We start from the raw sequence: 24,550 nt of genomic DNA, 5'->3' as shown, positions 1-24,550 counted from the left end.
TGTCCACGAGGGTAACCTGCCTGTCACCACAGCTGCTTTGGAACAGGTCTAAGGATGTGATCACACAGCCTTCCCTTCCTGACTTACTCCCTGTCTCCTTGCCCCATGCTGCCTAAGGCTACTCCCCCGTACTCGTCCTTTCTTCAGTCCTTCAGCCTCTGGGGTGACCTGCTCTGACCTCTGATGCAGCGGGGGGGGGGGGGGGGGGGGCGGGGGCAGCTAACAGGAGCCAGGTAGTTCCTCCTCCATCGGCTTGTCTGGGCCCCGCCCTCTGCCCGACAAGGTGGGGACAGGAGGAGCCAGAGTTGGGGGCAGGAGCCCTGGGGGGGACAGGGGCTCCCTCCTCTTTCCACCCAGGGGTCACCTTCTGGCCATCCAGGCCCCCCCCACCCTGGTCACTGAGACCCACACCCAGACCAGCCTGCTGTCTGAGACCTCCAGATTTCTTGCTTTCCCCACCCCAGGAGGCTGGCTCAGCCCAGAGAAGGCCACCCTGAGCCACTGAGGCCCCAGCAGCACCCGACCCCTGGGACCAGGCTGCTCGGGCCTGCTGGGCTCCCCAGGGCTAGGCTGGTACCTGATGCATAACCCTCACACACACCCACCAACTCCCTAGGCCGGGCCCCCCAGGCCGTCTGACCTTGGCCTCCAGCGTGGTTAGCCGCTCACTCATGTCGCTGAGCCGGGTACAGTTCATGCATTCTGAAAGAGAAGGGTGAACATGGAGTGTAGACCCTGGGGTGAGAGCAGCCAGCCGCCAGGACAGCCTCTGGGCCGGCAGGCAGGGAGCTCTCTGATCAGTCTGCCTGGAAAACTCTTACCCAGCCTTCAGGGCCTTATCCTCAGTGCCCCCTCCTCCAGGCAGCCCGCCTGACCTCAGAGCACCCACAGCACATTGTACTGCCCGCTTATTCAGCGAAGTGTCCGAGCCAGCACCCCAGGTGCCTGGTCAGCCTGAGTGCCATGAGGGTGGGGTCTTTGTCTATTTTATTTGCCCACAAAGTAGGGGCTCAAAAAAATCCAATAACTGATAAATAGGTGGTAAAAGGGATGGGCTCCCTGCCTTTGAGAACTCAGTCTGGGGAGGGAGATGGGCAAATAGGTACAGGCCGGTAAGGGCTACACTAGGGCTGGAAGAACAGAATGTGCAAAAGAGCATCATGGGGGAACTGCAATGCCGGTTTGGGGTGGGGGAGGTGGTGATCAGGGAGGACATCCTGGAGGCAGGGGCATCTAAGGGGAGGCCTGAGGGAGGCACAATGATGGCCCGGTGAGGAAAGAGGGCTGAGGTCTGGAGACAAGCAAGAGTGGAGAAGGGTCTGGCAGCAGGCTGGCCGAATCAGAGCAGACCCAGGGACCACCCCCCGCCATGCCCCCATGCCCAAGGGCCCCCCACATCCCAGACTGGAGTGGTGGGCTGGGGCCTAACACTGGAGACCTGGCGGGAGGAGCTCTGGGCAGCGTCCTGAGGCCAGTGGGCAGCTGCTGGAGGGGCTGAAAGTCAAGGTCAGATTTGCAGTTTTAAAAGCTCACTTGGGCAGCAGTGTGGATGGTGGGTGGGTGTGGGAGGGACGGGAAGCCGGAAGGCCAATTAGGAGACTGGTAACGGTTAACCCCCCAGGCCCACATCTCCCTGGGCTATAATTATCTATTTATGTCTGTCTGCCCCAGGGACTGGAGCTGTTTAAAGAGGAAATAGATGGTTCAAAGCTGTTCTCAAGAGCTTTTATTGCTCCAGAATTCAAGGGATGCCTAAATCTCTCACTCAGTTCACAGCCTGACTGACCTTCCAGGAACCCCATTCTGGGCCAAACAGACACACCGAGGTATGAGGGTAGCTCAGTAGGTCCCACCTGGTGTGCCGGGGCTGACCATCAGAGGCCCTGTGGCTGTGTTGAGGCCTGAAGCTCACCAACGGTGTCCATACCTGCCCCCCCATCGGCCTCCCCTGTCCTCAGAGAGGTCCCCCAACTTCATCTCGGAAAGCAAATCCCCTCATTAACGTCCCTGGGTTACAGTGGTGATTGCTCTGTGAGACACACGGGGGACAGCCAGGAGTCTTAGGACCAGGGTTCAGGCTGTGTCCTCCCCGGGGGTGCCCGGCCTCAGGGCAAGGGGGGCTGAGCTGGGGTCATCTGCTCACCAGCCCTGGTTGGGTTTACAAGACATGCGCTGGCAGAGGTCCCGCTCACCCTTACCTCCCTCCCCGGCTCCCCTGGGCTGGGCCCAGTCAGTGGTTTATAAGCATTTTTTAAGAACAGAACCCTTTTTCCCCCTCAATAAAACCTTGTCCATAACCCCGAAACATAAAACAGATTAGAGACTGAGGTATAAACACTGAAGCTTCCAAACAACTAGAAGAATGTATACAGTTTATTGACGGGAAAGGGGAAAGACTTCACAAAGGACCAGGGAGAGAGAGGGGCGGGTTTTCTGCTTAAATGTGTGTGGGGGGGTGCTGAAACCACATGTTTCTTCTTCCTTTCTCCCAGGAAAGGGTGGTGAAGAAGGAAAAAGGGATAAAAATCCACAAAGCAAAGAGAAGGGCAGAGGAGAATTCTCAGCGGATGAGGCCAATAACGCAGCCAGGGGCCTGGGCCCACCTGGAAAGAGGACATCAGAGCCTCCAGGCTCCCCTGAGGCCGGGACAGCACCAGGCAGGAGAGGTGAGGGGTCCTCTCTGGGGACAGGGACATGCCTGAGGGGAAAGGCCCACAGGTGCTGAGATAAATGGTGGGGTCTTCCCAAGGCCCCCAGTCAACAAGGCCAAACCACAGACACATCCCTCTTAAAAACAGACAGCTCAGGACTCCTGAGCCTTAAAAGAAGCCTTTAATGGAAAGACAGAGATCAAAACAAATGGGGTCCCACTCATCCACCCACTACCCCAACCCCATCTATCTACATACCCTCCACTCATCCCCCCCACCGCCTACGTTACCCCCGACCCCACCCCCTCCCCCTCCCTCCACCTCCACACCTCCCCAACCATGCTCAGGAGCCCCTTGGCGACCCTATGCTCATACCGATGAGGTGGGTGGCAGGGCATTATGAATGAGGGTGCCTGTCGTCAGAGCAAAGGCCCACGGACCTTCCCCTCCTCTTGAAGAGGACTGACCTGGAGGACTGTGAGAAGGGACTTTTCTGCCTGAGCCCCCGGCCCCCTCGGTGACCAGGAGGGCACCACCCCACCCTGGGGGCGGCAGGATGAGCACGAGGCAGGACGGATGTGGGTGAGCTGAGAACTAGAGCCCCATTCTGACCCAGTGAACATTCCTGAGGCGTTTAGGGGCCGTGAACAGAGCATTTCCAGGGTCTGAGGCCACAGACAGGACTCTCTGCAGGAGGGGAAGTTCTGTGGAGGGAGGGGTGAGCCTCGGGCTCTCGCAGGAACCTATTTCTGGAAAGTGTGCTGGGCCTGGGCCCAGTTTGCTCTGGCACTGGGCACGCCTCTTGGCCAGCAGGCACGGCGGGGCGGGGAGGGGTTCCGGTTCCACAGCCACAGAGAGGCCAGGAAGGTGCAGCCAGCGGGCAGGGGTGAGGCTGCCAGCCCGGCCTCCCTGTGCCACCTGCCTGGGCAGGCGCTGAGACCAGCCGGGTTGTACGGTTCCCCTGGCATTCTGTCATTGACAAGCAATTATATTATGTTTGTTTAAATTTTTCTAAAAATTCATGGGAGTGGTGGGGACACCAAGGGTGCTGACTGGCATGCTGAGCGGCCCAGGCCCTGCCCACTGGCTCTGGGCCTCGGTTCCCCCTTGCTAAGATGAAGACTCTCACTTCCCGAGATTCGGAGGGTTCCCACGATCCAGCCCCCTCGTAGCACACACAGGCCCACGAGTGCCCAGGGCCACAGCACGTTCCTGGTGTCTAGGATGCCAGAAAGTGTGCCTGGAACTCTTTGCCAATATGTGTGTATCGAAGTGTGGATGTGCCAGGCAAACCAGTGCGTGGGGGGGTGGGGGGGGTGAGAGAGAGAGAGAGAGAGAGATAGAGAGAAGGACTCACTGCTTGGTGCTGTTAGTAGAAAGAGAACTATAAGGCCACTAACTCACTGTGAGGCTGGAGAGGGCCTCATCTGACCTCTCTGCCCCTCAGTTTTCTCATCTGTAAAAGGGGACTATATTGGATCAGCTCCAAGGGCCTCAGGATCCTGGTCCTTGCGCCCTGGCCCTCCGGCTCTCACCACTGGGCCACAGACATGGTGCTCCCTGCTCAGCAGGGAGTCTGCTTCTCCCTCTGACCCTCCCGCCTCTCATGTGCTCTCTCTCTTACCCACTGCCACATGGTGCACCTGCTAATCCACCGGCCATCTGCCCTCAGCCAGCACCACTACCGCTGATGGCTCTGCACCCAGAATTCAGGACCCAGCTCCCGAGTGAGGCGACTCCCCAGGCCTGGGCCCGAAGGGGAGCCTTGCCGACTGCAGAGAATTCGAGAGGCCGAGTGAGACCACTGTAAGGCTGGGGCCACAAGACCCTGACGGAGGGGAGCGAGGGCACACAGGTGGCCCTGCCCCCAGACACCCAGCCCCCTCTGTGAGAGGTCTCGGAGATGGGTCCACAAGCAGGGAGCACGTGGAGGGTGGATATCACCAGGAGGCCAAGCTGGAAGAGATCCCTAAAATCCCCCTGGAGACCTTTGACTCCAGCCCAAACTCCTAAGCCCTGTTAGGAGAGCTCCAGGGAGGTCAGTGGGGTCAGATGTTGGGGGCGCAGGGGGCGGGGCTGGCCAGGTGTGTTCACAGGAGACCACAGGAACGAGGAGGTCCTAAGTGGCCTCAGTTTCCCCAGTGTGACAAGAGCTGGGCTGGGCCTAGCACAGATAGGACTGGTACCTTTCTATCTTACTACACATGGGGTCAGCCCTGCTCCACCTGAGTTTAGTCTTGGGCTACACATTCTTTTGATGCCTCCCTCCTCCCCACTGGGGCCTTGAAGGCCATGTAGGACCTTCCTCTACTGGTGAGACCTTGGTCATCTCACTCTCTGCTGGAAACTGCTGTCAGGGGGAAAAAGTGCTTGTCCTGAGTAGGCCTAGGTGTCTTTTGCCTTCTCACTCACACCATCCCAGCCAGCCAGGCCACGCCCCCTCCGACCAGGCCACACCCCTCCGGCCAGGCCACACCCCTCCGGTCAGACCACGCCCCTCTGGCTAGGTCACAGCCCCTCCAGCCAAAGAGAGAAGACCTGGATGTACAGTGACTTTGGGACCAGTGCTAACTCCTGCAGGGAAACCTATGAGAAGATGGGTCTGCCCGCCCGTGGGGTTCAGCTCCCAGTGTCTATTAGAGTCTCTAATGCAAAAGACAAAGACCGAAACAACAAACAGGAAAAAAGTAAGCTCAGAAAACAGACGATGAGTGGACAGAAAAAGACTTCAAAAAAGCAAAGCCAAACCCTAATATCCTTAGAGAGATATGAGAAGATACCGCATCCTGAAACAACAGGAGGTTATTTACAAAGAACCTTCAAATCACAAAAATGCGTTTGTAGAAATGGAAAAAAAATAGGCGATGTAAAATATTCAGTAAAAGGATTAGAAGATATGGACATTTTCTAGAAAACTGCAAAAAGGGGGCTCTGACAGCTGGAGAGAAGAGATAAGAAAATCAGGGGATCGGGGCGCCTGGGTGGCTCAGTTGGTTAAGCAACTGCCTTCAGCTCAGGTCATAATCCTGGACTCTCAGGATCGAGTCCCGCATGGTGCTCCCTGCTCAGCAGGGAGTCTGCTTCTCCCTCTGACCCTCCCGCCTCTCATGTGCTCTCTCTCTCTCTCATTCTCTGTCTCTCAAATAAATAAATAAAATCTTTAAAAAAAAAAAAAAAAAAGAAAGAAAGAAAATTAGGGGATCAATCCAGGTCTAACAACTAACTAACTGGAGGTTCCAGAGAAAGAGACCAGAGAAAATCGAAAGAAGTAAAGAAATGATCCCAAAAGTTCACCTAAAACTGTCGGATATGAACTTTCAAACTGAAAGAACATGCAAAATGCCAGATGGAAAGCAAAACAAAACAAAACTCACACCAAAAAGCACATTGTCACAAAAGTTCGGCATCCCAGAGAGAAAACCCTAAAAGCTTCCAAGATAAAATGAGGCCTCCAAGAAATGTCCAGAATCAGTATGGCAGTGGACTACTGAACAGTAAAAGTGGAAGCTGGGAGATAGCGGTATTCTTTTGAGGGAAGAGGGTGTCTGGCTGAGATTCTATACCCAGCTCAACGATCCCTCTAGGTTTGAGGGTAAAATGAAGCATCTGTAGACACACATGACTTCAAAACATTGACACACCACATACCTCTTCTCTGAAAGGTATTGAAAGATGTACTCCACCAAAACAAAGGAGTAAGCTGGAGAAAAGAAGACACAAAACGGGATACCCAAAGGCAAGAAGTTCAACAACAAAGCGACATCCTGAGAAGGGAAATAAAGACATGTCACCTGATGACAGCGTGCAGCACAACCCAACCACATTAGACCAGGAGACAGAGGGCTCTAGAAAGGAAAGAGCCCCTGATGTGTGTGAGTGTGAGGGAGAATTAAACTTCTTTTGGAATATGTGGGGTGAGTTAGCGACATGCCAAGTGATACTATGGCATGGCCTCGAAAACTAAGCAAACAAACAAACATGAATCATTAACTCCAGGAAAATAAAAAGTCTACAGCAAGGAGATGCACCTTGGTATATTACCTGAAATCAGCTGTGAATATTACTTGCTTTGTTATAAAACTCTAGTCATTGTCTACTGATCTAACCCAAAGTGTGGTACAATTACTTGGGAAGAGGGGAAGAGGAAAGGACTTGGAGGATGGGTCAGAGATGAAAAAAGCACCAGAACCTCCCACAGGAGGAAGTCAGCAGACAATCTCTAAGATTAAAAAACAAGAGAAATAGCAATGTATAAAGGGTAGTGAGCCCTGTGGAGGTGAGGCCTCCTCCCCCAAAAAGCTTGACTGTAGGGAATAAAAACTGGGGGTAAAGAGGGGGTGCAGGAGATGGCTCTTTTTAATTATAAGCCTTGAAGGACTCTCTGCCTTTTTAAATCAATAGACATACTTAATATACATACTATAATTAAAAATGTTTAACTGGGTAAGAAAATGAAACATGCTCAGGATGCTATGTGAAAAATATACAACATTGCATCTGTTTTCTGCTTATAATCATATAAAAGATGGATAGTCAAGATACAAATCCCAGGGGCACCTGGGTGGCTCAGTCGGTTGAGCATCTGCCTTCAACTCGGGTCGTGGTCCCAGGGTCCTGGGATCGAGCCCCACATCGGGCTCCCTGCTCAGCGGGAAGCCTGCTTCTCCCTCTCCCACTCCCTCTGCTTGTGTTCCCTCTCTCGCTGTGTCTCTCTCTGTCAAATAAATAAATAAAATCTTTTTTTAAAAAAAGGAAACAAAACCTGGAAAAATAAAAAGAGTTGCAGTGCTAGAATTATGGGTGAGTTTTGCCCTCATTTGTGTAAAATTTCCCGTTGATGTTCTCCTGTTTTGGCTCAGTTTCCTGATCTACCCGTGAGGCCAACCAGCCCTACATCATCAGGGCTGCTGTGTGGGGTAAGAGAACGGAGCCAGGAGTGTAGTGTCTGTCCCACCCCAGGCCCTGAGAGGCAGAGCCAGCTTCTCACAGTGGCTCCCAGAGACTAACCAGCACCTGGGTCCCTGGCTTTTCCACCTTCGCCAGCTCTGAGCCCCTAGCTTGGCAACCTCTCCCGCTGGGGCCACTACCATGCTGAGGGAAGCTCCCTGCTCTTGTGGGGGTGGTGGTCTCTGGTTCTGCTCTGCCCCCACCAGCTCTGGTCCCACATGTTAGCAAGCACATAGTAGGCTTTTAATAAATGCCCATGGAATAAGTGAAACAGGTAGACCTTGAGGGTCATTTGTTTGTAGCATTAAGTCTTCTTCCTTTTTTTAAGATTTATTTATTTATTTTAGAGACAGAGAGCACGCACACAGGCAAGTGGGGGGAGAGGCAGAGGGATACGGACAAGCAGACTCCCCGCTGGGCGTAGAGCCGGACACGGGGGCTCGATCCCAGGACGCTGAGATCATGGCCTGAGCCAAAATCAAGAGCCAGACGCTCAACCAACTGAGCCACCCAGGCGCCCCTATAGTTCTTAGTCTTCTGAACAGAGCAGAGGCAGACCTTGAAAATCATTTACAGGCAGGGAGACCAAGGCCCAGAGAGGGAAAGGGAGTTGGGTAAGATCATGGCCTCATGGCAGATGAGTCTCACTTGGCCCCAGGGCTCTTCCCTCAGTCCAGGACCCAACCACCTACCACAGGCCCTGAGGCCCATCCGAAGTTCATTGCGGAGGGGCGGTGGGTTTGCACAGTAGGAGAAGACATTTGCATGTGTCCTGAAGGTGAAAAATCTAGAGGTTTGGCTCCACTCTTAAGCCAACACCTTTGCAAAGTCATTGGACATTGGTACCTGTTCTTCCTCAGTAAAATGGGCAAGATAATCTCTCCCTGACCACCCATGAGAATTGCCATGGGCCTCGAAGAGTTTGCCTTGGACACATGCTACACAGTTTGTGGGGGAATGGTCCTGAAGCTCACATATCTGGTCTGGGGTACAACCAGACACCCCCCCCCCACCTCCCACACCATGGCCCCTTAGCAGCCTTGAGACTCATTGGCTGAAGGGTGGCCAGAGGCCTGGAATTGTGTATTTTATGTGTCAGCCTGGCTAGGTCTAGTGCTGTTGTTTGGCCAAACACTGGTCAAAATGTTGCTGTGAGGTAGCAGTATTGGTTAACATCTACAGTCAGCTGACTTTAAGTAAAGGAAGTTACCTTGGATGGTGTGGGTGGACCTCATCCAATCAGTTGAAGGCCTTCAGAGGAAAAGACAGGTTTCCCACAGAAGAAGGACTTCTGCCTCAGGACAGCAGCAGCGAATCCTATCTGAGTTTCCAGCCTGTCGGCCTGCCCTAAAGACTTCAAACCTGCCAGCCCCAGATTTCAAACAATTATATAAGCCAATTCCTTAATTCAGGTGATAGGTAGATGATAGATCGGATGAGATATATGTATATAGCTATATAGATACATAAACACACACACGTCCTTCTGGTTCTATTTCTCTGGAGAACTCTGACTGATTCAAGGTCCAACCTATAAACAGTCCTAACCAGACTCATCAACCAGGGGAGAATCTTCTGGACTCTTGGGTGTGTTCCATGATTCAGCTCCAGCTGCCTTAGAGATAGCCTGTCAGATTCAGCAAATAAAAACACAATACTTTATCTGTCAACCCTATTTAATACTTCGTTCTTTCTACAGATACACCAAGGTCTTCTCTGGGACAGGGACCCAGGGACAAGTGGCTTCACCCTCAAAGGTCTCTGGACATGTAAGCAACCATGCTGAGGGGTGCTGCCCATCTGTGTTCTGCTAGGAAAGGCAGGGCCAACCCCAGCCGGAGGAGATCAAGAGGGTTTCCCAAGGAGGAAACATCTGAGCCCTGACTACTGCTGGTAAAACAATGTTTGCCGAGTCCTTGCTCTGGGTCTGGCCCTGGGCTAAGCCCTCTACACCCATTCTTTCCATGTAAGCCTCTAACCAACCCTGAGGCAGGCACTAGATTGCTATCCCCATTTTGCAGTTGGGAAAACTGAGGCACAATGATAGGCAAATTTGCTGAAAAGTCTCCCAGCCAGAAACTGACCCGGAAGCACACGCTCTTTGCTCTTAGTCACTGAAAGCCTGACCTGAGACAGCTGGGGCTCAGCACAGCCCCACCTCACTCAGGCGCTGCATGTGGTGACTCTTGAAATCTTTGTGTCCGTCCATGAGGGACCCTGTTGTCCCTCCCACCTACAGAGGAGGAAGTGGGCACGCAGTGAGTACGGGGGTTGAGCTGGGAGGGGGTTTGGAGTGTCTGCTCTCAAGCCCCACTTCCTCACCTTTACAAGATTCTGCCGGGCCTCGCACTACAACCTGCCCAAACAGACCCCATAGAGATCCCTGACTTAAGCTCCTATAACAGGTAGGGATCTAATTTGCCATGAGGGAGGTGGGGGTCGGGGCTGGAGGGAGCAAGCCAGCTACAGGCTGGAGCTCCAGAGTCTACCAGAGTCTACCAATGGCTGTGGGGCCAGCCCCATGGGGAACAGAGAGGCTCTGGTAGCACCTAGGCCTAGGAAATCACCTTTCCAGTTAACTTCTAGGGAGCTGCTTATCCAGGGAATCAGACACACTGGATTTCTCTAAGCCATACACTCCAAAAGGAATGGTGGAGAGGGCAAGGCCAGGCCAAAGGGGGAATCTGCCCTGTGCTTTCCCTATATTTCCCAATGCATCCCGTCAGGGGCCAGGGAGCCTGCTGGTCGGATAGAGCCATGGCTTTGTGCCAGGCCCAGCCGTGGGGCTCATGGATAGGACAGAATAATTAAATTCCATCCTTTTGTATATCAGGGATCACAGAGAAGGCAAGATTTTTCAGAAACTTCTGCCAAGATGTTTATTGAAGAATAATTGAGTTCCTTCTTAGAGAGGGGCAGCCTCACATGGGTGTGTGTCCTCATGGTGGAAACAGAAATCCCCAAGGGGCCGACGGCACTGAAGCCTCTCAGAACACAATGGTAGCCAGCCTCCTCGTCCCCCATGGGCACCCACGTTCGCAGCCCCTCCGTGGGCTGCAGGACTTCCTGGTGATGTTCAGCATCACCCCACGGGCAAAAGGGACAATGCTGGTGAGTGAAATCGATTCACCAGTGTTTACCAGGCACCTACTGGCTTAGAGAAAGAAATATCGGGGCATATTGCCCTCCTTCTACGAGTGAGTAGGATGAGATTTAGGGAGGTTTGGCACTGTTCTCAAGGTCACACAGCATGTCAATTAAAGGCCAGAATTAGAACCCTGGGCTTCCCTTCCCATGAGGCCATGGTGGGCTGGGCTACATGCCCTGGTTGGGGTAGCAGCTCTTAATGGATGTGCGGACAGTGCCTGGACCATGGCTAAGCATGGGCAAAGTGTGTGACTTGTGCACCTCACTGTGGCCCTAGGAACTTTCCTGACCAGGCTAGCCAAATCTGTTTTCCACCCTCTCTACCTCCACATCCAGCCCAGTGTTCACGGTCAATGGGTCTTGACCTTGAACCATGTGGACCATGGCTGGACCACACCCTGAAGCATCTTTCCCTCAACAAAATCTGAAGAGAAATTATTAGAATTATTAAGTTGTTTTAGCAAGGTCGCTGGAATACAAACGCAGTTTCTAAAAATCAACCATATTTCTCTATACTGGTAACAAAAAAATAGAAAATGAAATTTTATAATAATACCCTTCACAAAAGCGTCATAAAGTTATCAAATTACCTAGTAATAAATCTACTGAAAACTATAGCACATCATTGAGAGAAATTAAAGAAGATCTAAATAAATGGGAAGATATACTATGTTCATGGATTGGAAGACCCAATATTATAAAGATGTTCATTCTCCCCAGTTGATCTATAAAGTCAATGCAATCCCATGCAAGATGTCAGAAGGCTGTGTGTGTGTGCGTGTGCGTGTGTGTGTGTATGCATGTGTGTATGGAAATTGGCAGATGGATTCTGAAATGTATATGAAAAGACAAAGGTCCAAGAATAACCAGGGCAATCTGGAAGAAATAGAACAAAAGGTGAAGACTTATACTTCTTTAAATTGGGACCTTTAAAATTGAGACCTATTTTAAAACTATAGTAATTAAGACACTGTAGTATTAGTGCAAAGAGAGACAAACAGACTCATACTTATAGTCACTTCATTTATGAAAAATCACGAATGCAGTACCACAGAGAAAGGGTAGACTTTTCAATAAACAGTGCTAGGTCAATTGGCTATCCAAATGGAAAAGAAAAATAAAAGAATCAGACCCCCCAGGGGTGCCTGAGTGGTTCAGTCGGTTAAGTGTCTGACTCTTGATTTCGGCTCAGGTCATGATCTCAGGGTCGTGAGATCGAGCCCCATGTTGGGCTCCACACTGACTGTGGAGCCTGTTTAAGATTCTCTCTCTCCCTCCCTCTGTCCCTCCCCATGCACGCATGCACTCTCTCTCTTTCTCTAAAATAATAAATAAATAAATCTTTTTTAAAAAACCCCACACCACACATGAAAGTCAATTTCAGATGTATTGTAGATCCAAATGTGAAAGGTAAAACACAGCTTTTAAAAGAAACCAGAGGCAATGACCTTCATGAAAGTCAATTTCAGATGTATTGTAGATCCAAATGCGAAAGGTAAAATACAGCTTTTAAAAGAAACCAGAGGCAATGACCTTCATGACCACATTTCTTCAACAGGACACAAAAAGCATCAACATTAAAGAAGACTTTGCCAAAGCACACCACATTAAAATTAAGAATTTATTTTCATCACAAGAGAATGAACAGGCCTACCACCAAGTAGAAGAGGATTCTTGGAATACATAGACCCACAAAGTAAGATATCCAAATGGCCGATAATCATATGCAGAAGGGCTCAACTCATTAGCCATAGCAGAAAATGCAAATCAAACCACAGTGTGGCACTCCCACACACCCACCGGAATGGCTAAAATTAAAAAGACTAACAATGCCAAGTATTGCAGAGCATGGGAACCACTGGAATTCTCAGACACTGTTACTGGAGTGTCCATGATATAACCACTTGAGAAAACCATTCGGCAGTTTCTAATAAGGCCGAGCGGAAGCAAATCCATCCCCAGATACGTATCCAACAAAATGAATAAATACTTTCACCAAAAGACATGTGCGAGAATGTTCCCTGTGGCGTTGCTCATAATAACCCCAAATTATAAATAACCCAAATTCCATCAGTGGACGCCTGGATCAACTGAAGAGTCCCAAAGCGGAGCACTACGCTGTAGTAAGTGTGCACAAACCACATGCCGCCGTGGGGGTGAAGCTCACAAAGATAATGCTGGGTGAAAGATGGTGACCCCAAAGAGCACACAGTGCGTGATTCCACTGATCTTGAAGTTCCAACACAGGCAGACAGCTCTGCACACTGGCATTGAAGTCCGCGGTTACCTTGGGGAGGACAGTTATGGGAAGAGGCAGCTGGAGGGCCTCCAGGGTAATGAAAATGTTCTCTTTCTTGATGTGGGTGCTGGGGCACAGGTGTGGTCAGTTTGTGAAAAACGTGTCAAGCTGTTCCGCTCATTCTAAACCACCAATCTGACATGTCACCCTCCAATGCTTCTCATTGCCCTGAGGACAAACCCTGCGCGTGTGGGCTACTGCCACGCCCTGAGCCTCACCCTTTTAGGCCTTTGGCCTTTGCTTGTCTTGTTATCTCATCTAGAAGTGGCACCCATCCTACCCCATTGATCAGCTAATTCCTACTTAAGCACCTCCTCCTCCAGGAAGGCTTCCTTGACCACTCCAGGCAAAACTTCAGCACCTGCCTTCCCACAAACTGCCGTGAGCCCTGTGCTGAGGGTACCACGGCATTTCCTCTCTAAAACATGAGGGTCTTCGACCTCTGTGAGGAAACAGCAGGGATTAAATAAATGCATTTCTTTATGAAATGAGATCCCTCCTAAAAGTAACTTATGTCCCTTTGCTAAAGAGGGCTGACATATTCTCTTTGTTCTTCTCCCCCAGAGACCCCACTAAGAAGATAACCAAGCTGGCAGTGGTATGGGGTGGGGGCTGCTGGGGCAGAGGGGCTGGCTCAGGGCAGCATCAGCGGTTCAGAGAGGGTCAGGGCACTGCTGCTGGGTAGGGGGTGAAGGAAGGGGCACAGGGGGAGATCAATCCACATGTTCCCCACCCAAATGCAGATACGTAAGAACATGCATGTGAGTATGCGTGTGTGTGTGTGTGTGCACATGCTCGTGTACACTCAGGTCCAGGCATGGGGGAGTCTATAGGGGAGGGTCTCTGGGCACGCACGCTTGTGTGCACACTGTATGTGTATCTGTCTGTCTGGTCCTATTTCTGACACACGGGTGGAAGCCTCGAAACATTCTCCATGTACACAGAGCCCTGTCTGTGGTTCGCAAAGCTCTCTTACACCTTTGGCCTCACTTGGACCCACCGTCCATGGTCCCAACCTACAGCTGTGCAAAGGGCAGCTCAGAGAGGGGAGGGGACTTTCCCAGGTCACACAGAGCTATGACAAAAACCCCAGTGTCAGGGGCGCCTGGGCGGGGTTCAATCGGTTAAGCAGCTGACTCTTGATTTCGGCTCAGGTCATGATCTCAGGGTTGTGAGATCAAGCCCCGTGTCGGGCTCTGCACTCAGCACAGAGCCTTAGATTCTCTCTTTCCCTCTCCCTCTGCCCCTCACCCCTCCCTCCTACTCTCTCTCTCTAAAAACAAAACAAAACAAAACAGTGTCACCAATGGAAGGCCAGGGGCCCTCCCAACCCATCCACTTCCCTCACGGAACCTCCAGCAAAAGCAACCCAAATGAGCAACAAGAGGGCCCCTGTTAGTGGCACCAGCTACCCAGGCCAGGGGCCAGTTCCCCGCTCTGTGAGCACATGCCCCTGTTGGACTGGAAGTGGGGTCAACTCTGTGTCCTCAGGCAGGGCACAGCCCTCTCCGTCCCTGGAGCCAGAAGGCACATCCGCTGCGTGTCACCTCTCCCCTTCTCTCCCGCCATGGGCGAAGGAGCCAGGCTTTGCTTCCTGCGAGCAGGTGGACCCCGTCACGGCTCAGTCTCAGGCTTCTTTGGTGAAACGTGATCCCGTGTGAAGCATCCCGTGTGCTGCAGAGGCGACCTGACTGCCGGGTGGGACTCGGGCATCCGGAACTCCAGGTGAGGAGTGGGGGGCCCTCTTCCATCTCGGCTCAGCTGCTCCCCATCACGGGGACCCTCACCTTTCCTCCACGATAAACTGAGGCAGTAGTCCCTGTCCAGACCTTTGTCCCTGGCCTTTGGGGAGTGGTCTCCAGAGGCTGAGAGGAGACGAAGCTGCCCCAGGCCCCGCAGGCAGGGGCAGGAACCAGACCAGAGACGCTCCAAAGCCTGGGTGCTCTTTCTTTCAGGATGTCCAGCTCCCGATTGCTTTGGCCACCTTGAGAACCTCACCAGCAAAGGAGTCACATCAGTGAGAGCGCCCAAGGATGGGGCACGGGCTTTGCTGCCTGGACCCTGAGGCCCCCGGAGGCCGCATAACCCCATCATGGCTGCTTCACCTACGGGACAGGTTCCCCAGACGTCGGGATAACTCACCTCTCTGGACAGGTGAGTTGTGGTAGCTGATGGCAGCTTCGTTTGATTCAAGTAATATATGTCTCATCGGAGGTGGCTTTCCTTCCGACTGGCCGTCCCCAGAAATCAATGACATGGGTGTGGCGGGGCCAGAATCCTGCAGGATCGGGTACTTGCGGGCCCTCGGTTGGGGATGGGGCGGGGTCCCCGAAGCTGGGGGGACTTGGCTGGAGGTAGCTGTGTACAGTTTGCTCAGTGGAGGGACGTCAGGGCATCCAGGAACGTCCCTGGGGACACACGGGATTTCATCACCACAGAAAGAAGTGATCCAGTCTCTCTGCAGCTGGGTCTGCCCTGTGTCTGTTCCATCCTTCAGGGTCAGTGACTCAGCTGCTTCTCTTGGGTGGATTCTGAGCTTCATGTTGTTAATCCGAAGTTATTGTTTGAAGTGTCTGACTCTTTTTCCCTCCTCCAGAAACAGATCATAAATATCTCCGGGGTCTCACAGAGCTGGCAGCAGCACGGCCTGAGTCTGAAAGATGATACCAGCACAGCCAAGGGAGATGAGCTCTGGGATCGCTGGTCCATTTGGACTCGTGGAGTCGGTTCTGCCGTTGCTGTGTGTCACTGGGAAAGAATCCTTTTTAACGGGGCTCTAAGCCCAAGGTCAAGGTTCAAGGGCCAGAAAGCATAGCTGGCTGACCGGGGGGGCGTCCGGACCATGGGAGGGTGTCGCCTGACTCTGCCCAGGGGCTCCTGCAGCCCAGAGGGCCATGAGGAGCACCCAGAGCCTGGAGCCGGGGGGGGGGGGCCTCCCCCACCTGCCGCACTGGTCAGAAACAGACAAGGATGAAAAGACAGCAAGAAGGGAGTGGAGTCTCTTTGGTCATTGGGGCTTTCAGAGGGAAATGACAACAGAGTTTTAAGAACTGAAGGCAAAGTCACTGGTCTGTCCCCAGATGGTGGGACTGGACGGGGCAGTGAATCGGGGGGAGGAGCCCCCAGCTTAGAGGAAAGGAGACACGGGGAACAACACCTGGACAGGTCCCTCCTCCTCCAAAGGCAAGGTGAAGGCCCAAGGTGGCTTGGCTTTCATTCAGGGTTCAGCTGGGCTCCAGGAAAGGCCTTAGTGTCCTCACGGGGCTATCTGCCTTGTGATGGCTATTTTGGGGAGCCAGAAGGTGAGCACGGGGCTCTAAGCAGTTTTCAAAAGCTTTTTAAAAGGAAGAAGTCTTTTTCCTACACACACAATTGTTTCTGGGACCCTGACAGATACAGAACCAGCTCTGCCTGCGAGGGGTGGGAGCACAGGATCAGCTAGCTCCTGGCGCCGGGCTCAAGGCGGCAAGAGGTGGCCAAGTCCTGGTGCTCCTACTCCCAGTTCTCAGATACCCAAGGGAGGCTCATGTGATGAGGCCCGTCCCACGTCCAGGGGCAGTAGAGGGGCCCCACAGAAGCTACCTGCTCCGTGGCATCTGGCAGCATCTGGGGCTGACATACCTCTGGGCCCGGCCTGCCCCCTCCCTGTCCACCCATCCACTGGGCAGCTGCCAACGTCACCCCTTCCTGGCCAGGAGTAGGTCTGGCTGGAGCCTTGCCCCACCTGGCCTCCGGTCGCCACACAGGGAGGAGGCCAGGAAGGAAGAGTTGGTAGTGACAAGGCTCCTGGCTCTCAGGGTCAAACCTGGACCGCCTGTCCCAGCAGGAGGAGGTTGCCGTGGCAACTACAGGCCGGCTGGATGAGGCCCCTCCCCTCCGCAAGCACGGACCTTCACTGAGGATGGATCAGTCGGCTGTATTTTCAGCCCGGAGGATCACTCGGAGAGGATCTCGTTCTTTCTTAGAGACACTTTCCCTCCCCCACGACTGCCCCAGTAGTTTAAAAAAAATGCGAAGAATACGGGGGCATTTGTGCCCCCCAAGAAGCTGTGTGACTTTGGGGAAGTTCCTTAACCCTCTGAACTTGAGTTACTTTTGCTCAGATGAGAAGGAAAATCAAGGCCCCCTCCCAGGGCCCCAAACCGGTTCGAGGGAATGCAGAATTAGCACTCACGTACTCAGAAAGCAAATCTCCCATGCAACTGTAAAGACCAAAGGATCTTAGACCTATCTCACCCAGCTCTTTCTTTAAACAGATTAGAACACAGATGTGGGGTGGTAAGTGGCTCGTGGCCACGGTCACACATTTAAGGTGGTGGCCGCCCCAGAGCTAAAACCCAGTTCTGGGTATGAATCTAAGGATCTTCGACCTTCCCAGGGTGGGCGCGTCATTCACCCTCCTTAGTCATTTACACCATAGTAAGAATGAATCCATACATTACCGCTGGAAGCACAACACTTTACAAAGCACTCTCCCATCCCATTCCTCTCTCTTGCCAGCAGAGCCTAAGAAGAAAATAATACTGTCCCCACAATTAAGAAGGGGCAAGAGACTGTCCAGCCCAGAAAGACAAAATTGGTCTGGGATCCAGAAACGCCAATCGTCCTCAGTCAGCAGCTCCGTCTGGGTACAGATTCAAGGAAGGCGACAAGAAGCCCTCCGCTCATGCACAGAGTACAACTACTGGATCGGGGCTCCTGTCGGCCACATTTTCTAGTACCCAGTCGCTGGTCTGCAGCAGCAGGGGAAGCTTCTGCTCCATCAACAGGGCTGGCGTCTACACTGGTCCGACCCCGGGCTTCTGGGAGCCCAGCTGGCCTCACCAAGTGGTAGATGGGAGAAGGCTCAGGCCAGAAGCCAAGTTGTTGCAGGGGAGGTAGGGAGACAACCACAGGCTGGCCTCAGCCTCTGGTGCCTGCTCCCTGCTCTCACAGCTGGACTGGAGTGTGGGGAGGGTAGAGAGCCCCGACCTCCTCCCTTCAGCCTCTCTGAGCTTCAGGGATATGGTGGTAGGGAGCTGGGGTGCAGACTCTCTCGGGAGAGGGGTCTGTCCAAGGGCAAGGGAGGGGTAGTCTGATCCAGTTACCCCCAGCCCCCTTCTCCCTATCCTGCCCCCCTCCCCCGCTCTGCAGATCAGACCCAGGCGCTACAGCCAGAGACCCATCTGGCTGCCTGGAAGGCGGGGGGCGGGGAGCCCGACACCAGCAGATTCCAAGGAAGCAGTCTTGGCAGACCCCAAGGGCCCGGGGTGGGGTGGCGAGGGCCTGGGGGAGGGCCCAAACTGCTCACTGTCCCAGCCACAGCCAAGGAGTCAGGAAGGAGCTTCCCTAACGTGGGTGGGGGCATCCAGTCCTCTGCCTCCTGCAACAGCCCTCAGCCCCCATGCCCTGGAGCCCCCTGGAGCCCCCAGGGAGCCCTGAGAGGCAGCTGTCCAACACTACAAAAGGCTGCCAATCTGGTGGGTGTGAAATGCTATCTCATTGTGGTTTGCATTTGCATTTTCCACATCGCTAATGAGGCTGAACATCTTTTCCTAGGGTTTTGAGCAGACATTTGTCCTCCAGACCCCGAAATGCCTGTTCATGTTCTTGGCCCATTTTTCCATCGGATCCTTCTGTCTTTTTCATATAGAGTCACGGGAGTTCTTCCTGTGTTTCTGATACCAACCCGTCATCATATTTCACACCCGGCGAAGACCTGCTCCCCGTCCCTGGGTCCCTGGCCTGTGGTTTTTGCTTTGGTAACGGCTGCCTTTTGTCACGCAGAAGTTCGTGACTCCATCCGCCTTTTATTCTTTTAACTCCCAGTTTCGCAGTGAAGTCTGATGACTGCCTCTGGAATCCCACTCATGACTTTGAAGGGGACACTTCTCGGGACTCAGGCGGGTGTGATGTTGGCTCGTGCGACCCGGAGGTCCCTTCCCTGCCTGGCTCGTCAGCCCTTTGCAGCATGAAGAGATGCTGAACTGTATCTTTTAAACTGTTAATGAGCTGAATTCCAGGAGTCGATTTGCTAAACTCTGCTTGGTCGTGAGCTGTTACTGTCTCTGCACTGCTGGATTTGAATAGTTAATCTTTTATTCTGGAGGTTTCCCCTTGAGTCCCTTAGAGCTCTGACTCGGAACCAGCTTGGTGGCCACAGGGGTAGGGTAAGTTTCAGTCCTGAGCCTGTGGGAGGCAGAGGCCCGAGACTTTGATTTCTCAGGCTTATCCCTCTCCATCCGGAGTCCAGACAGACAAGCTTCCTTGCTGCCCCGCCCCCGGGAGCCCAGGGGTGGACTCTTCCTGTCTCCTCTTTCACTAAGCCCCAGATCTAAGTGTCTTCGGGTATGGGAGGCCCCAGCCCCACCCCCCGTTCTGACTCAGATGTAAACCTTGGTCCCAGATTCCCGAGACCCGTGTCCCCCCACCCCACCGCACCTGCCATGGGTGACCCAACATCAACAGAACTGTCCTCTTCCTTAGGTGACCTGAGCTCCTGGAGTTTGAGGGGGCCCCAGTGCCTGGACAGGTCCTGCAGGTCCCCACTCTTGTTCCCTGCCCTGGAGGGGAGGCAGAGAAGGGGTTGGGAGCTTCATGCCCTGCTCTCTTCCTGCCAGCCAGCCAGCCAGCCGATCCAAGTACAGGGCAGGAGCGCCGGTACTTTCACAATGATCTAGTGTGGGGAGGTCATGTGCACCTAGATGATGAAGAGATGCCCAGTGTGTGATGTCCCATTGTGGGTTCACACCGTTACTGAGCATGAACAAGGGCTCCTGATCCTTGGCCACAGCCAAATCCCTTGGGCCCAAAGTTCTTTACACAGCATATATATGTATAATATTTATATATATATATACATATATTCACAAAATAAGGTGTGTGTGTGTGTGTGTGTGTCCCTAAGGATCTTTTCAGCTCTGACGTCCAAGCTCTGCATGGGCATGATGAGTCTGATGCTGAGATCTCACACACACACACACACACACACACACACACCCATCATGGTAGTCTCTTAAGCCTTCCCTATAGGACATTCCAGGCTGATACTTGACTCAAAAGCCAAGAGGTGGATCGCCCCTCCATCAGGCCTCAGGGTCCAGCGGCACAGGAGGGTCTAGAGGAGAGGAACAGCACCAATGGCCAGCTCTGGGAGGCAGGCTTGAGGCTGTATGTGAAGGGGGCAGACAGGCTTTCAGCATCAGCTCCCAATGGCAATTCCCCAGAGGGAAATGACCCGGGAAGGTTCCAGAACATAGAATCCTTCCTAAGGAAAGTGAAGCACTCACCACTGCCCAATATTTGGAGCGGTAGTTAGTAGATGACCTCACCGATGGACATTCAACTAGCACTGTCCTAGGCATTCGAGATTCCGGGAGGGATAGGTAGGGAGACTGAGGTACAGAGAACAACTTAGTAAGATGTCACAGAGCTAGTGAGATGGCTACAATCCAAAATGTGCCTGATAAACTCAGACTCGAATCCAGATAGAGCCCCTTCGGGACACGATCATCCCTAGAAAGCCAGGTCAGAAACTGGGAATTTGCTCTGGGAGTTCGCTTTGTGGCCACCACACTGAGCGCCCAGGAGTCCCGGCCCTGAAATGGGGTCTAGTCCTACCACTCACACCCCCCAAACCCCCCCCGCCCCCCCCCATGGGATTCACCTAAGTGGGCTTCATTTTTCCAAGTTGAAGCCTTCTGAAGGTTTCCGGGGCCTGGAGAGGTCCCTGCCCACCTAGAGCCGCCTGTTGCTTTGGACTCAGACGAGACCCTTGTGTCAAGAAGTGAGATGCTCGGTACTTCTGAGTCACCTCATGTGGCCAGCTAAGAAGAGCCCCCCGGGGCTGTGACAGACCAGGAAGCCACACGCTGTGCTGCTGGGGGCTCCCGGCTCCATCCCAGTTTGGGGTCCCAGGGGACTAGGAGGAAGCCATCGCCCCTTGATGCTCTGCCCAGTTTCAGCACCACTCGTGTACGAGGAGCCTGCACCCCCCAGCCCGGGACAAGACGTGGGAGCTGTGGGCTTGATCAAAGGCTGCAGAACCCAGGCCGACTGCAAACTCAGGGAGGGACCAAAGCATCTTCACTTTCTGTGTGAGCAGGGAGGGGAAGCTGTTGACTTTGATTGAAGATAAAGAAATACTCAGAGAGATGGGAGTTAGCCAGGTTTACCCAGGAGAAGCCAGGCCTCGAACCCGCTCTTCCTGGTCTCAGCCAGGGTTCCTTCCCCCACCCACCCTCCTCCCCAGCTGGACAGTCAGCGCCGCCGTCCTGGACCCGCCATCTCGGTGTAGGATGCAGCCCCTCAGGGGGTTGGCGCCTGCCAGTGTGATGACCTGAGGATGGGCGGAAGCCTCAGGAAGCATCTCTGAGTGCGAGGCTTCCGTCTCCAGCATCCCCCTGGGAAGGGCTGCCTCCATGACTTCTTGGAGCTGCCTTGAGCCCCAGCTGGGCTCTGGCTACCAGGCCTGAAGAGATGCCGACGCCCAGTGGCTGGAGCCCTGGAGGCCCATAAAGGGAGGGGGTATCAGTCTGGCCCATCCTGGGAGGTGCACGAGGTCTGGCGGCAGGTCAGCATCTCGGCCTCCATTGCCTTGAATGTGGAACATCTGAGGTTGGCAGGGGAGAGGAGAGGAGGGGAGGGCAGAGAGACCAACCTCCCACACCCCTCCCTCTGCAAGGGTAAAGGGCGCTGGGCCGCTAAAGCAATCGGGGGCTGGCGGGGACTGGGGGGGGAAGAACCACACACCGAGGCCAAGAACAGAGAAGCACTCAGGATGAGACGTCTCATCTCATTGGAAAAGCAGGAGAGAATTCGAAACGTATCACCCAGCCACACAGGCCTGACTGGGGGATGCGGGGCTCGGCAGCTGTGCTAAGGCCAGAGGACAGACCGAGGGGGGACAGGAACAAAGCTCAGGATGCTTCTCCTTCTACCTTTTCCACATCTACCTTTCCATCTGCATTTATTCAGCAAATGTTCACGGTGCCTTGCTGGGCACTAGGGCTATGACAAGCTCCTGGCCCTAGGGAGCATCGAGTCTGCTGATGGAGACCTGGGGTCACCAGATAGCTACCGTGGTGTCCCGTGTGCTATGGTGGGGGGAGTGACATGCGATTTGGGGAACAGAGAGAGGAGCTTCGAATGCAGATGTGGTTGGTTGGTGGAGGATCCCAGAGCAGGAGCGAGCAGATGTAGATGGCAGGGAAGCTGGTCAGGTGGAGGGGCCTGCCCGTACGTGGAAAGGCCCTGTGCACGGAGAGAGCTCAGCACATTCCAGGCCAGGGTAGCTAGAACATGGGCCTCCAACTCTTCATGCTGGGCCCTGCGAGCATGCTAAGGTGGCTGGTATTTATCCTCAGAGTGGCAGAAGCTAATGAACAATTTTAAGAAGGGAATAAGAAGCAAAAGAGGCTTTGCCCCAAAGCTCATGATTCTAGAACCTTCCCTCGCAAGGGCTCCTTCAAGGCCGTGAGAGAAACTTGGGCAAGTGTTCACCTGCTCACAGGTTTTTAGAAATGAAAAGTATTCCACATTTTCTTTTTAATTTAAAAGCCTTTCAAGTTGGATGAGCATCAGAACCTCGGAACTGGGATGTGCCCCCAGATAATGAGGTCAGACTCGGTGGTTAGAAGGTGCTCCCAGCATAGGATGTACCAGACCAAGAGCAAACCATGGTGGAAACCATGAACTTAGGCTGATTATGTGTCGGTGTGGGTCACCGACAGAGTGTAAGGCACCACTCTGGTGGGGGTGTGGATACTGGGGAAGCTCCACGGGTGTGGGGACAGGGGGACCCAGGCACTCCATACTCTCCGTTCGGTTTTGCTGTGAACCTAAAACCGCTCTAAAAAATAAAGTCTTAAAAAACCATTGCAGTTGGAAGGTGCTTGTGGGCTGAGTATGGGAGGTGGATGGGGTCCATTTTCACAGAGGAGGATCTTGTCCATTTTTTCGGGACACATAGTAGGCTCTTGGCACGCACTGGGTGTCCTGACAAAGCTTGCCGATGAAGGACAACGTGCCCCTTCCCTTTGGGGAAACCTTTCCCAGCCCTAGATTTAGGTGGATACCGAATGCCAAGGACATTTCCTACAGAGAAGAAGGTTCCTACTGCGGCTGATGACCATGACACCTCCCACCTGACCCCGTGGGACAGTGCTACCGCACGCAGGGAGCTGGTGACAGAGCCGGGCCTGGAAAGACCAATGGCATCTAATATTCAGTCTGACATCATCTGGCTGCAGTTCCCAGAGACTAAAATTAGGTTGAGGAAATTTAGGATGTGGCTTCAGATTTCCAAAAAAAAAAAAACAGGGGTGAGGGCCAGAAAACGGATCATAAAAGAATTTTTGTGACTCAGTTCCAGCTAGGGGAAACAGACATGAGCTCCGCTGATGGGAAGAGGCAGAGGAATCTTCTATTCCTTCCCTGTAAAGGGGGACCCAAGTTCCCAAGCACGCTCCCACTGGTGGAGGGGGTGTTCCCGGGTTAGCCCCATTTCACCACCGGACCAGAGAGATGCCAGGCCTTATGCAAGGTCAGCCGGAAGCTGGCGGAGCTCCACTCTGAGCCCATCTCCTCAGCACCCTGCTCTGCTCCCCCCGCCAATAGCATTTGGTTTCTTCCCCATTTATGAGGTGGTCCAAGGGGGTCTGCTACTCTGTCCGAATTAAATGTGTGTATCCCCAAGGCCCACCTGAGAAAGGTCTGGGCCACTCTGGTGGGCAGGCAAATGCCTGAGACTTCGAAAATCGACCCCTACCCTCATGTGAAATGGGGCCCAATGAGGATTAGGGGGTCCCTCCTCATTTTATCACCTGATCTGAAAGACTTCGTGAGAGCTCAGGGAACCCCCAAAAGGTTTTCAGTCTCTGAACCCTTGGAAGCTGCCAGCACTGTTATCCGTGCCTGGGCAAGTTGGAGGAGAAACTGTCTGAAGCCTCGGCCAATTCTCAGAGTAGGAGATGCACGCCCCCTGAAATGTTAACACTGTTGCCTGATGTCCAGTTCAGTCCCTCCTTTTACAGATGAGGAACTGGGGAGGGGATGCTGATAGCAGCAGGTGGAAAGCAGGAGACAGTGGGGGGGGGGGGACGGAGCGGGGAGGAAGAGAGCAGAGCAGAAAACGCAAAGAAAGCCAAGGGTAAGTGAAGGAATGAAAAACGGAACTGGGCAAACCATCACAAGTGTCAACCATCAGATACAAATGGGGCTTGAGGTTTTCTGGAAGATGAAGCAAAGAATCACATCTCTAGGATCAAAACCACCAGCTGCTGGAGAAAATTGAACTTGCGGTGTTGGCAAAGATGTGAGACGTTCCTTCGGGGGCCTCCCCAAAAGGGGGTGAGTGTGGAGGTGGTGAGGTCCCCAACCTTTCCCAGCGGAGATCCACATCAGCCCTTAAGGAAACTGTCCCAGGGCCTCCCGGGGTGAGCTTGGGCAAGACTGGGCCCTTACCGGTCCTGTGGGCCATTCTCCTGCCCTCACCTGGCTATGGTAAGAATTACCGGAGCAAGGTCGC

General features: G+C 53.4%; 1 protein-coding gene across 2 annotated transcripts in view; it reads right to left on the bottom strand.

Moving 5' to 3' along the window:
* COL26A1 (collagen type XXVI alpha 1 chain) overlaps positions 1 to 24,550 on the bottom strand; it is a 141,637-nt gene that overhangs the window by 17,366 nt on the left and 99,721 nt on the right. For both annotated transcript variants that reach the window (XM_036078840.2, XM_036078841.2), the window contains exon 4: positions 641 to 702. In XM_036078840.2, coding sequence (XP_035934733.2) covers positions 641 to 702 — 62 coding nt within the window. The remainder of the gene's footprint in view (positions 1 to 640; positions 703 to 24,550) is intronic.

Source organism: Halichoerus grypus, chromosome 6 (assembly GCF_964656455.1).
Source record: "Halichoerus grypus chromosome 6, mHalGry1.hap1.1, whole genome shotgun sequence".
NCBI classification, from domain to species: domain Eukaryota; kingdom Metazoa; phylum Chordata; class Mammalia; order Carnivora; family Phocidae; genus Halichoerus; species Halichoerus grypus.
This window is presented reverse-complemented; position numbering and strand designations above follow the sequence as displayed.